At 45.8% G+C, this 12,722-nt stretch overlaps 1 protein-coding gene across 1 annotated transcript in view; it reads right to left on the minus strand.

Moving 5' to 3' along the window:
- Positions 1-2,832: 2,832 nt before the first annotated feature.
- Positions 2,833-12,722, minus strand: part of LOC132781329 (ras-related protein ORAB-1-like) — a 31,334-nt gene continuing 21,444 nt past the window's right edge. The window contains exons 5-7 of the mRNA XM_067461062.1: positions 11,714-11,809; positions 8,304-8,435; positions 2,833-5,645 (exon numbers count right to left, since the gene is read on the minus strand). Of these exons, the coding sequence (XP_067317163.1) occupies positions 5,427-5,645; positions 8,304-8,435; positions 11,714-11,809 (447 nt within the window). The 3' untranslated portion in view covers positions 2,833-5,426. The remainder of the gene's footprint in view (positions 5,646-8,303; positions 8,436-11,713; positions 11,810-12,722) is intronic.

A 12,722-nucleotide genomic window follows, 5' to 3' on the forward strand; every position in this document is an offset into this window, starting at 1 on the left:
CTCAGCTATTTTTCTAAAGCAGTGGTACTTCCTTCGTGAACTCTGTTATGAAAAGCCAGCTTGATTTTCCCTCTCTTATCTCTCATGGCAAGTTCTTGTGGCAAGTTCTTGGTGGTATGGGCATACCAAATGACCTTATTTATTTGTCGTGTCAGGGCAACCAGTCGATTATATTACATTTCTAACAGAACAAAGCAAACAAACAGACAAAATACAAAATGTGTGAGTTTGGTAGTTGATTAAATGTCCTTTGACCAGTATCTGGCCACTTGGAGTGCCTCTGGTGTTGCCGCAAGGAGGTCCTCCATTGTGCCTGTGGCAGGGCTCAGGTTGCATTGCAGCAGGTGGTCAGTGGTTTGCTCTTCTCCGCACTCGCATGCCGTGGATTCCACTCTGTAGCCCCATTTCTTAAGGTTGGCTCTGCATCTCGTGGTGCCAGAGCGCAGTCTGTTCAGCGCCTTCCAAGTCGCCCAGTCTTCTGTGTGCCCAGGGGGGAGTCTCTCATCTGGTATCACCCACGGATTGAGATGCTGGGTTTGAGCGTGCCACTTTTGGACTCTCTCTTGCTGGGGTGTTCCAGCGAGTGTCTCTGTAGGTCTTAGAAAACTATTTCTAGATTTATGTCATTGACGTGCTGGGTGATACCCAAACAGGGAATGAGTTGGGGATGTCTCTGCCTTGGTCCTTTCACTATTGGCTGCTACTTCCCGGCGGATGTGAGGTGGTGCAATACCGCCTAAGCAGTGTAATTTCTCCAGTAGTGTAGGGCGCAGACACCCCTACACAACAGAGAGGAAACAAACGAGGACATCTAATCACCTCTCAACAAAAGATTGCTCCAGGCACTGCCAGGCAATCAAATGCTAATCAAGGTGGTCAGTTGAAACATTCACACCTGGCTCCAACAGAGTCCTTTTTCCCACCCTGGTCATTCCACAGATGTATAAACCCTTTTTCCTAGTTCCAACAGACCTCACTACCTCTGAGAATGCTTGCCATAGATGCAGGTGATACGTCAGGAGAAAATGCCTCTAGAACATAGCCATATAGCCCGAAAAAACCTACAGCAACCCACTGGTTTAAAATTGTATGAACGTTGTATTGTCGAAAGCTTTCATGGCCGGAATCACTGAGTTGTTGTAGGGGTTTTTGGGCTATATGGCCATGTTCTAGAAGCATTATCTCCTGACATTTCGCCTGCATCTATGGCAAGCATCCTCAGAGGTTGTGAGATCTGAACGTTACCATGTGGATGCACCTTCACATCCTCTGTGTCACCTGGTAGGTGTCCAAAGCAGAGATTTGAATCCTGATCTTGATCTCCAAGGATTCCTAGTCCAAAATCCAGCCCTTTATCAATATTAGCCTCAGCTGCCAGATCAGCTTAAAATTATTATTATTATGTATCAAAAACATTGCATAAATTAGTATAAAACTGATAAAATAGAAGCAGCACTTGAGGGTAAATATCTTAATAGACGTGCCATCTTGTCCTTTGCCTCAGGAAGCAAAATGCCTTTGACCTGGAAATCCCATCAGGACATTCTCACTTACTTACATACACAAACATCCCGGCAATCACATCTCGGCCCTTTCTTTTTGGGTTGGAGAAATAACCTCATACTCCATGTGGAGCATCTTTAGAAAAGTACCCACATACCATGAAGGCAAAGTGAGCCCCTTCCGTTCTTCAAAAGTTGTTTGCTATTTTTTTACCTGAGTTATTTGAAAAAGGCATTGTTTGTTTCAGGGTATTATTATTTGTTTTGATATTTATGAATGCTCCCATTCGAAAATGCATAAAGATGTGGGCGAACTGCAGTTCCCAAACTCATGGGCCAATCACCCCAAACCCCACCTGTATTCAAAGTTGGCCATGTTGGATCTGAGTGCCAAGTTTGGTGCAGATTGAACGTCGGCTGCCTTCAGTACTCTCTGGATGAGGGCAAACTACAACTCTCAGATCCAAAGACAATCACTCCCAAACCCCACCTGTATTCATAGTTGGCCATGCTGGATCTGTGTGGCAAGTTTGGTGCAGATGCAACGATGACTGCATGCAATGCTCTCTGGATGAGGGCGAACTACAACTCCCAGATCCAAGGACAATCACCCCCAAACCCTATCAGTATTCGAAGTGGGCATGTTGGATGTGTGTGCCAAGTTTGGTTCAGATTGAACGTCGGCTGCATTCAATGCTCTCTGGATGAGGGCGAACTACAACTCTCAGATCCAAAGACAATTACTCCCAAACCCCACCTGTATTCAAAGTTGGCCATGTTGGATCTGTGTGCCAAGTTTGGTGCAGATCCAACGTTGGCTGCATTCAATGCTGTCTGGATGGGGGCGAACTACAGCTCTCAGATCCAAGGACATTCACCCCCAAACCCTACCAGTATTCAAAGTTGGCCATGTTGGATGTGTGTGCCAAGTTTGGTGCAGATCCAATGTTGGCTGCATTCAATGCTCTCTGGATGAGGGCGAACTACAACTCCCAGATCCAAGGGCATTCACCCCCAAACCCTACCAGTATTCCAAGTTGGCCATGTTGGATCTGTATGCCAAGTTTGGTGCAGATCCAACGTTGGCTGTGTTCTGTGCTCTCTGGATAAGGGCCAACTACAACTCCCAGATCCAAGCACATTCGCCCCCAAACCCTATCAGTATTCAAAGTTGGCCATATTGGATGTGTGTGCCAAGTTTGGTGCAGATCCAATGTTGGCTGTGTTCTGTGCTCTCTGGATGAGGGCAAACTACAACTCCCAGATCCAAGGACAATCACCCCCAAACCCTACCAGTTATAATATACGGTATATAACTCAGAGCCAAGAGGAGGACAGAAATGGTTTATTGTTTATGAGTTAGTGCTGACAGACAGAATATGGAAAGGGAAGTTTAGGATTGATGGGGTGCACGAGGAAAGGATCCATTATTGCAGCGTTTCCTGGAAATGCGCAATTGGACAGAAATTGTGGAATTGTTAAGAAAAACACAAACCATACGCACAACTCGCCTTCCTTTAAAAACAAAAGTCTTTGCCTGTGTAGTCTATAATTGAAGTCATGCAGAAGTTGTGATTGCTCAGTGTAAAAAGGGACTGGTTGACAGTCTTAAAAGTGAAGTTCATGGACTTGGCTCATCTAGAACTCTTGGCCCTGGTCACGTTGTTGTTTCTCTCTCTCTCTCGCTCTCTAGACTGCCCTGCTATTCTCCAAAGAGGATGCCCCAGCGTTTCATGAGGATCACTCTAGGACAGTGTTTTTCAAACTGTGCTGCAAGTCTTTTGGACTTCAGCTCCAAGAAAACCCAGCCACCCTACCAACTGTTAGGAATTGTGGAAGCTGAAGTCCAAAATATCTGGAGGAGCAGAGTTTGAGAAACTCTGTTCTAGAGCGGGTGCTGTGAACGTTAAGCTGAAGTCCAAAACATCTGGAGGAGCAGAGTTTGAGAAACTCTGTTCTAGAGCAGGTGGTGAACGTTAAGCTGAAGTCCAAAACATCTGGAGGAGCAGAGTTTGAGAAGCTCTGTTCTAGAGCGGGTGGTGAACGTTAAGCTGAAGTTCAAAACATCTGGAGGAGCAGAGTTTGAGAAACTCTGTTCTAGAGCGGGTGGTGTGAACGTTAAGCTGAAGTCCAAAACATCTGGAGGAGCAGAGTTTGAGAAGCTCTGCTCTAGAGCGGGTGGTGTGAACGTTAAGCTGAAGTCCAAAACTTCTGGAGGAGCAGAGTTTGAGAAACTCTGTTCTAGAGCGGGTGGTGTGAACGTGAAGCTGAAGTCCAAAACATCTGGAGGAGCAGAGTTTGAGAAGCTCTGTTCTAGAGCGGGTGGTGTGAACCTTAAGCTGAAGTTCAAAACATCTGGAGGAGCAGAGTTTGAGAAACTGTTCTAGAGCGGGTGGTGTGAATGTTACTCTAAGGACGGTATGGCCATATTCCAGAAGCATTCTCTCCTGACATTTTGCCTGCATCTATGGCAAGCTTGTGGGCACAAGATGAAAGGAGGACCTCCCCCGAGGAATGAAGGGCCTGGGTTGGTATGTAGAGCGAGATACGATCACGAAGGTAGGCAGGTCCCAAACCATTTAGGGCTTTTTAGGTGATAACCTGTACCTTGAATTTGGACCGGAAAATAAATGGCAGCCAGTGGAGTTCCTTAAACAGGGGTTGACCGCTCCCTATAACTAGCTCCAGTTATTAATCTGGCTGCCGAGCGTTGGACAAGTTGTAGTTTCCGGACTGTCTTCAAGGGTAGCCCCACATAGAGAGCATTACAGCAGTCCAGTCTAGAGGTAACTAAGACCACCATGGTCAAGTCAGACTTCATGAGGTATGGTCGCAGCTGGCGCACAAGTTTTAATTATGCGAAGGCCCTCCCAGCCACCGCCGACGCCTGCGCATCAAGCATCAGCGCTGAATCCAGGAGGACCCCCAAGCTGCAGGCAAAACGTCAGGAGAGAATGCTTCTGGAATGTGGCCATACAGCCTGGAAAACACACAACAACCCAGGGATTCTGGCCATGAAAGCCTTTGACAATACACAAATAACATTCACACCTAGCTCCAGCAGACAAGAGTCCTTTGTCTCACCCCGGTCATTCCACAGATATATAAACCCTTTTTCCTAGTTCCAACAGACCTCACTACCTCTAAGAATGCTTGCCATAGATGCAGGCGAAACGTCAGGAGAAAATGCCTCTAGAACATGGCCATATAGTTCCTGGAAGCTGAGACAAGGGAGTAGCAATTTCCCTGGAACCTCCCCAAACCCAAATTCCCAATACTTAGGGGAGTTAATGTATGCTTGGGATGCAGTTACGTGTATAGCAATTTACACGTAGTAGCCAGAGGGAGCAGAGAGAAACAAATCTGGTATTTATATTAGTCTGAAAACCTTCCACACTGAAATAAGAGGCGGATTTGGGGACGAAAGTTCAAAAAGGACATGTTTGTGAATAGCCAATGTGAAGTGATGTTGCGTGCATGCTCACAATGCTGAATGTGCAATGTTTTGAAGGCAAAAAAAAAAAATAATCAGGAAAATCACGATACTTTCGTTGCAAAGGAATTAACCTTGTATAAAAACCTTTTCCCCTTCTCTGCTTTTTCTTTTGCAACTCTTGATCCTTCCTTTGGCCGCTGTGGGACGGCAGAGCGCTGAATTCGTGTCTGCATCGGAGGATCGGACAGGATGTGGCCGCTAGCGAGAAGGTATCAGCTGGGCAGGGACAGATATTATGGCTCCAAGGTCATAAACATGAGATAAAGGAATCAAAGGCTGCTTTGCCAACCAAAGTCCTATTGTGCATATGAAGAAGAGGGGAAGTCCAGGTGCCGTTAGCAGTGGCGCAGACCCAAAGGGAACTGACCCCAGGCACCCACACATTCTCCAAACCTTCCACGGGTATCGATCCGGGTTGGGCGCTTCCCTTAGCAGCAGCCTCCCCCTCCGTCTTCTTGGCCGGCTCCTTCTTGCCTCAGGGGCCCACTCTGGATGTGGAGGTTGGACTTGTGGCTGTCGTTCTGAGTGGGACCGCTGCTCACTCGGTTCTTGATCTCTGCCGCCATCGTGAGAAACGCCTGCTCGACATTGGTGGCATTTTTTGCACTGGTTTCGAGGAAGGGCACCCCGAGGGAGTCCGCATATTCCTGAATGCAGGGAAACAAGAGACCAAGAATGAAAATGCAACAATAGGCATTGCTCTTGCTAAAAGGGAGATAGATATATTAACTGTGCTGCGAACCGGAGGTGTATGAAAATATACATGTGCTAAATATTGCACCACTCAGATGCTTTGTTGCAAGAATTTGCTGCTAGATGTGTTGACATTGTTTTAAGGTTTGCACATGGTCCAGGGCAATTGATGCTTATTTATTATCTACTAGCCATCCTCTGCCACACGCTGCTGTGGCCCAGTCTGGTGATCTGGAAAATAAAGTAATGGTTTCTAGAATATGTAATTCCTTTATGCTTGTGCGCACCGGGATTGTGGTGCAGCTGGCTGAGTGTCAGCTGCATTAAGATCACTCTGACCAAAAGGTCATGAGTTCGAAGCCAGCCCGGGTTGGAGTGGGTTTCCAACCAATTGAGTGTAGCCCGTTGTTGACCTTTGCAACCCGAAAGACAGTTGCAACTGTCAAGTAGGAAAATAAGGTACCACCTTAAAGTGTGGGGAGGCTAAATTAACTGATTTATGAGGCCCTAAAGGAGACTCCAGCAAAGCATTCCAGCGGGGAAGCATGCGGGGAATGTGGAAGTGCTTCATCAGCGTCGCAGATGGACGATGAAAGCGACAGCTCCCCTGGCGGCCAGAAAAAGTTAAATAGCCTCTATCTATGTCTGTATATGTTTGTCAAAAATTGAATGTTTGCCATATATGTGTTGACTGTAATCCGCCCTGAGTCCCCTGCGGGGTGAGAAGGGCGGAATATAAGAACTGTAAATAAATAAATAAATATATGTGTACACTGTAATTCGCCCTGAGTCCCCTGCGGGGTGAGAAGAGTGGAATATAAAAGCTGTAAATAAATAAATAATAAATAAGGGCTATAATCTAACCTGGTATCAATATAGACAAATAATAAATTCGTATAAAGACGATAAGAAAGACGAATTTACCGTACCGGAATCTATATGAGATACAATTATGTTGAAGGGAAAAAAATAAGGATAATATACCAAAAACTTTTAGAACGGAGTACAGAAACTGAATTGATAAAGGAGGATATGATTAAATGGGCAAAGGATGTCAATCACCACATCCTCTTAGAGCAGTGGTTCTCAACCTTCCTAATGCCATGACCCTTTAATACAGTTCCTCAGGTTGTGGTGACCCCCAACCGTAACATTATTTTCATTGTATTGTCGAAGGCTTTCATGGCCGGAATCACTGGGTTGTTGTGGGTTTTTTCGGGCTGTATGGCCATGGTCTAGAGGCATTCTCTCCTGACATTTCTCCTGCATCTATGGCAAGCATCCTCAGAGGGAGTGGGGTCTGTTGGGACTAGGACACAGGGTTTATATATCTGTGGAATGATATCTATATCCTTTGTCTCACCCTGGTCATTCCACAGATATGCTCTTTGATTGTAGGTGAACTATAAATCCCAGCAACTACAACTCCCAAATGACAAAATCAATTCTTTTGAGTGATGGTCACTCATTGGCTTGTTAGCCATATTGTGTCCAAATTTGGTGTCAATTCCTCCAATGGTTTTTGAGTTATGTTAATCCCACAAACGAACATTACATTTTTATTTATATAGATGAAAAATGTTTGGTGTTTTTCCCCAATATATCTCTCGTCTCTAATTTCCCCTTTATTTATGAATAGAAATGCATTAAAGAAACAAAGACTGGTATATCTAAAAGCAAAATTATGACCTTTGTGTTCTCCAAAACCAGAGCACATCTTAACGTCATTCCCCCAGACACGACAGAATTCCTACTTGCATGGTTTAAAACAGTGTTTCTCAACCTGGGGGTCGGGACCCCTGAGGGGGTCGCAAGGCTGTGTCAGAGGGGTCACTGAAGAGCATTAGAAAAAATAATATTTTCTATTGGTCATGGAGGTTTCTGTGTGGGAAGTTTGGCCCAATTCTATCGTTGGTGGAGTTCAGAATGCTCTTTGTTTGTAGGTGAACTATAAATCCTAGCAATTACAACTCCCAAATGTCAAGTCTATTTTCTCCAAACTCCCAACAGTGTTCACATTTGGGCATATTGAGTATTCATGCCAAGTTTAGTCCAGATCTATCATTGTTTGAGTCCACAGTGCTTTCTGGAGATAGGTGAACTACAACTCCAAAACTCAAGGTCATTGCCCACCAAACCCTTCCAGTATTTTCTGTTGGACGTGGGAGTTCTGTCTCCCAAGTTTGGTTCAATTCCATCATTAGTGGAGTTCAGAATGCTCTTTGATTGCAGGTGAACTATTAATTCCAGCAACTACATCTCCCAAATAACCAAATCAGCCCTCCCTCAACCCCACCAGCATTCAAATGTCAACCTATCAGGTATTTGTGCCAAATTTGGTCCATTGAATGGAAATACATCCTGTATATCAGATGTTTACATTACGATTCATAACAGGAACAGAATTACAGTTATAGCATAGCATAGCAACAATAATAATTTTATGGTTGGGGGTCACCACAACATGAGTAACTGTATTAAGGGGTCGCAGCATTAGGAAGGTTGAGAACCATTGGTTTAGATGGTGACACCCCATGTGTTTATGGGCCTCAGCAGCTGCTAATGGTAGTGATTTCACAGCACGTGATGCGTCACGTTCCCCAGGTGCATACCTTGGCTGTTGTGTAGTCCACGGCTTTCTTGCTTGTGAGGTCGCTCTTGTTTCCAACAATCAGCTTGTTCACATTCTCGCTGGCGTAGCGGTTGATCTCCTCCATCCAGAGGTGCATGTTGTTGAACGAATCCTGGAAAAGAGAGGTAGGTCAGCGAAAACCGATTGTGAGTCTGTGGTTTTAAAGCCGTTCACAATTGGAGCTATCGTTGCACTTGATGGCAATGACTTTTTGCAAAGGTTTTTCATTTTGCTTGCTTTAGGGATGCTCTAAATATAATAGTATTTAATCATAACATTCTAAACATAATATGCCGACGATAAAGTAGTTTGTGCACATTCAGAAGAAGACCTATATTTATTTATTTATTTTATTTAAAGGTTTTATATACCGGCTTTCTTACCTCTCTTGAGGGACTCAGACCGGTTTCCAACCATAATATCACATACAGTCAATAAAACATCATAATACATATTACAGTAAAACATTAAAACAGCAATTACAATCAATAACTATAATGGTCAGTTGTCACACTAAAATCGTTGCTCCTCATCCTCCATCCATCCTCACTCGTTGAATGCCTGTCTCCATAACCAAGTCTTCACCTGTTTCCTAAACGTCAGGATAGACGGGGCAGTTCTGATCTCCAATGGGAGAGAATTCCAGAGTCGAGGGGCCACCACCGAGAAGGCCCTGTCCCTCGTCCCTACCAGACGCGCTTGCGAGGCCGGTGGGACCGAGAGCAGGGCCTCTCCAGACGATCTTAATAATCTTGATGGTTCATAGGGGAGAATAATCCACACTAAACAACCTTTGCAGAAGCAGACGAGAAGCTCGAGAAGCTCGGTCTCCCATTGAACATTCTCGCTGGCATAGCGGTTGATCTCCTCCAACCAAAGTGCTCTTCCAGCAGTCACCAGCGAATCCCTCTCCAATGCCAGAAATACAGCTTGTGCTGACATGCACTGGGCCTATAGCAATTGCCTTTTAAAACAGGACCTGCTCTTTGTGCCCAGCGGGATGCCAGGGTGCCTCGGCTGAGAGGCCCTATGGATTTTCCTAAACAAAGTCTTTAGAAACTTGGAAAGTTTAACAAAGTTCTTTATTATTGATTAGATCTTCAACAAAACACACAAATTCTTCTTAACTTGCCCACAAAGGACAGGCAACTTGCTTCGTGAACTATTTCTTTCTTTTACAAGGAAAACCCTCCGACCCCTCCCTGGGCAATCTGTCTTTAGGCTGGCTGGCATGGGGCCTTACTCCCGGTTCCAATTTGCTTTTTGGGTACCCAAGTTAACCTTACCGGCCAAAACTTTAGAGATTTTCCAGCTGGAGACCTTTGGATCTGTAAAATTGTTTTCTTCAGAAGCTTTAGGGCTGTCTTCCCTAGAGGCTTGTAGAGCTGTGAGGCTGCAAGTTCCCCAGCCAGAGCTTTGAGAACTGTCTTCCCCAAAAGCTTTGGGGCTATTTTCCCTCGGAGCTTTGTAAGAAACGGAGCTTCTCTACAAGTGGGAGAATCTCACGCATCCTGTTGAAAAGGCTTCTCCGTGATAACTGAGCTAAAGGTCCCTTTTCCCTCCCAAACCCTGGGGAAAGGGGCGGATCTAAAGGCTGCAACAGTGATTGACAGGTTGCTGGCCCTATAACTGCAATATAGAAGAAGCTACCAAATTGCAAAGTGCATAGCCTTTAGGAATTCATGCAAACAAGCAAAGAAAGAAAAAGGGAATTCAAGCCACTGGCACAGCCGTGCCAGAACACAGCTTACTGGTGTAACATTAGAAAATATTGACCATTTCCGCTCCCTTGGCAGCCACCTCTCCACCAAAGTCAACATTGACACTGAAATACAACACCGCCTGAGCTCTGCGAGTGCAGCATTCTTCTGAATGAAGCAGAGAGTGTTTGAGGACCAGGACATCCGTAGGGATACCAAGGTGCTTGTTTACAAAGCTATTGTCCTCCCAACCCTGCTATACGCCTGTGAGACGTGGACTGTCTACAGACGTCACACTTAACTGGAACGATTCCATCAGCACTGCCTCTGAAAAATCCTGCAAATCTCTTGGGAAGACAGGCAGACAAATGTCAGCGTGCTGGAAGAAGAAGCAAAGACCACCAGCACTGAAGCGATGGTCCTCCGCCATCAACTCCGCTGAACCGGCCATGTTGTCTGAATGCCCGACCATCATCTCCCAAAGCATTTGCTCTACTCTGAACTCAAGAACGGAAAATGGAATGTTGGCAGTCAGGAAAAGAGATTGAAAGATGGGCTCAAAACTTTGGCATAGACACTGAGAACTGGGAAGCCCTGGCCCTTGAGTGCACGAATGGAGGGCGAAAGAGAGAAACGTGCCAAGAGGAAGGCGCGTCAAGCCAACCCTGACCGGGACCACCTTCCACTTGGAAACCAATTCCGAGCCCCATTTAAGGTGCAGGTGCTTACCTACAAAGCCCTGAATGGTTTGGGACCAGCCTACCTGCGTGACCGCATTTCCATTTATGAACCCACACGTTCTCTTCGGTCATCTGGAGAGGCCCTGCTCGTGATCCCACCAGCGTCGCAAGAGCACTTGGTGGGGACGCGGGACAGGGCCATTTCCTTGGTGGCCCCCCAACTCTGGAACACCCTCCCCAAAGACCTTAGACAGGCCCCTACATTGGCTGTCTTCAGAAAAAACTTGAAGACCTGGCTTTTCCGATGCGCCTTCCCAGATTAGGAAATCTGCACTACCAAGTCCCAGAAGCACTTTATCAGAACCATTGATTGCTGCACATCGCACATCACACTTGCCCTGGAAGCCCTTTATACACCTCCTGTCACATCAGCACTTTTAATCCTTGTATCCACCTTCTGGCCTGGCCCAGTTTTATTGTGTTTTAGTGTATTGTGCCTGTTGTTTACTTTGCTTTATTCTGTTTTTAATTGTTTGATTTGCTTAGATTGTATTGTTATGTTGTGTGTTGAGGCCTCGGCCTGTGTAAGCCGCATCGAATCCGGGGTACAAATAAAGTTTAATAATAATAATAATAATAATAATAATAATTGGAAACCGATGTCGTCACTGCAGGAAAACATGCGGGTCAAGAATAGGGCTCCATAGTCACCTATGTATCCACCACCAGAAAACTGCACTTGGAGGGCCATCATGCTCAGACAACAAGGGATTGCCTAGGTATGGAAGTACGCTCCCAGATTAGCTACTGATTGCACATGGTTTGCCTTGTTTCACCTGGAATACTGTGTCTGGGCACCACAATTGAAGGGAGAAGTTGACAAGCTGGAATGTGTCCAGAGGAGGGTGACTCAAATGATCAAGGGTCTGGAGAACAAGCCCTACGAGGAGCGGCTTAAAGAGCTGGGCATGTTTCGCCTGCAGAAGAGAGTGGAGGACTGGGTCTCTCACCTGGTCTGTCACATCATACACAATGATGATGCCATGTGCGCCTCGGTAATAGCTGGACGTGATGGTTCGGAAGCGCTCCTGCCCTGCCGTGTCCCACTGGGGGAGAAAGCAAAACAGGGTACTGGTCAAGGATGCGTTCTGGTGGGCAGTGCTGGAAGAGGTCCATCCTTTATTTCATTTCAAAGCATCCTATCCAACATAAACATCCACTTTCCCTTCTCCCAGAATCCCCCCCCCCACTTAATTCTACTACAAATAAAAACAAAATAATCATTGTGAAATTAATTCTTATCCAGACCTCCCAGGAAAGGAAGGATGGAATGAGAAAGAGGGAGAGAGGGAAGGAGGGAGGAATGAGGGAAAGGAGGAAGGATGAAATGGTGGAAGGGAAGGAGGAAGGAAAAAGAAGGAAGGATGAAAGGGAGGAAAGGAAGGATGGAATGAGGAAGACAGAGGGATGGAGGGAAGGAAGAGGGAAGGAAGGGAAAACAAAAGGGAAGGAAAGATGAAACGGAAGGAAGGGAAGAGAGAAGGGAAGAGAGAAGGAAGGAAGGGTGAAAGGGAGGAAAGGAACGATGGAATGAGAAAGAGGAAAGGAGGGAGGAAAGGAAAGACAAAAGGGAAGGAAGGATGAAATGGCAGAAGGGAAGGTAGGAGGAAGGAAAAAGGGAAGGAAGGATAGAATGAGAAGGAGAGAGGGAAGGAGGGAGGAAAGGGAAAGAAGAAAAGACAAAAGGGAAGGAAGAATGAAAGGGTGGAAGGGAAGAGAGAAGGAAAGAAGGAAGAAAGGATGAAAGGGAGGAAAGGAAAGGTCGAAGGAGAAAGAGGGGGAGAGGAATGGAGGGAGGAAAGAGGGAAGGAAGAAAAGACAAAAGGGAAGGAAGGGTGGAAGGAAAGGAGGAAGGAAAAAGAAGAAAGAGAAGGAAGGATAAACAAAAGACAGAAGGAAGAGATAAAAGGGAAGGAAGGAAGGACGAAAGGGTGGAAGGGAAGGATGGAATGAGAGGGA

The sequence above is a fragment of the Anolis sagrei genome, chromosome X, assembly GCF_037176765.1.
Source record: "Anolis sagrei isolate rAnoSag1 chromosome X, rAnoSag1.mat, whole genome shotgun sequence".
Taxonomy (NCBI): domain Eukaryota; kingdom Metazoa; phylum Chordata; class Lepidosauria; order Squamata; family Dactyloidae; genus Anolis; species Anolis sagrei.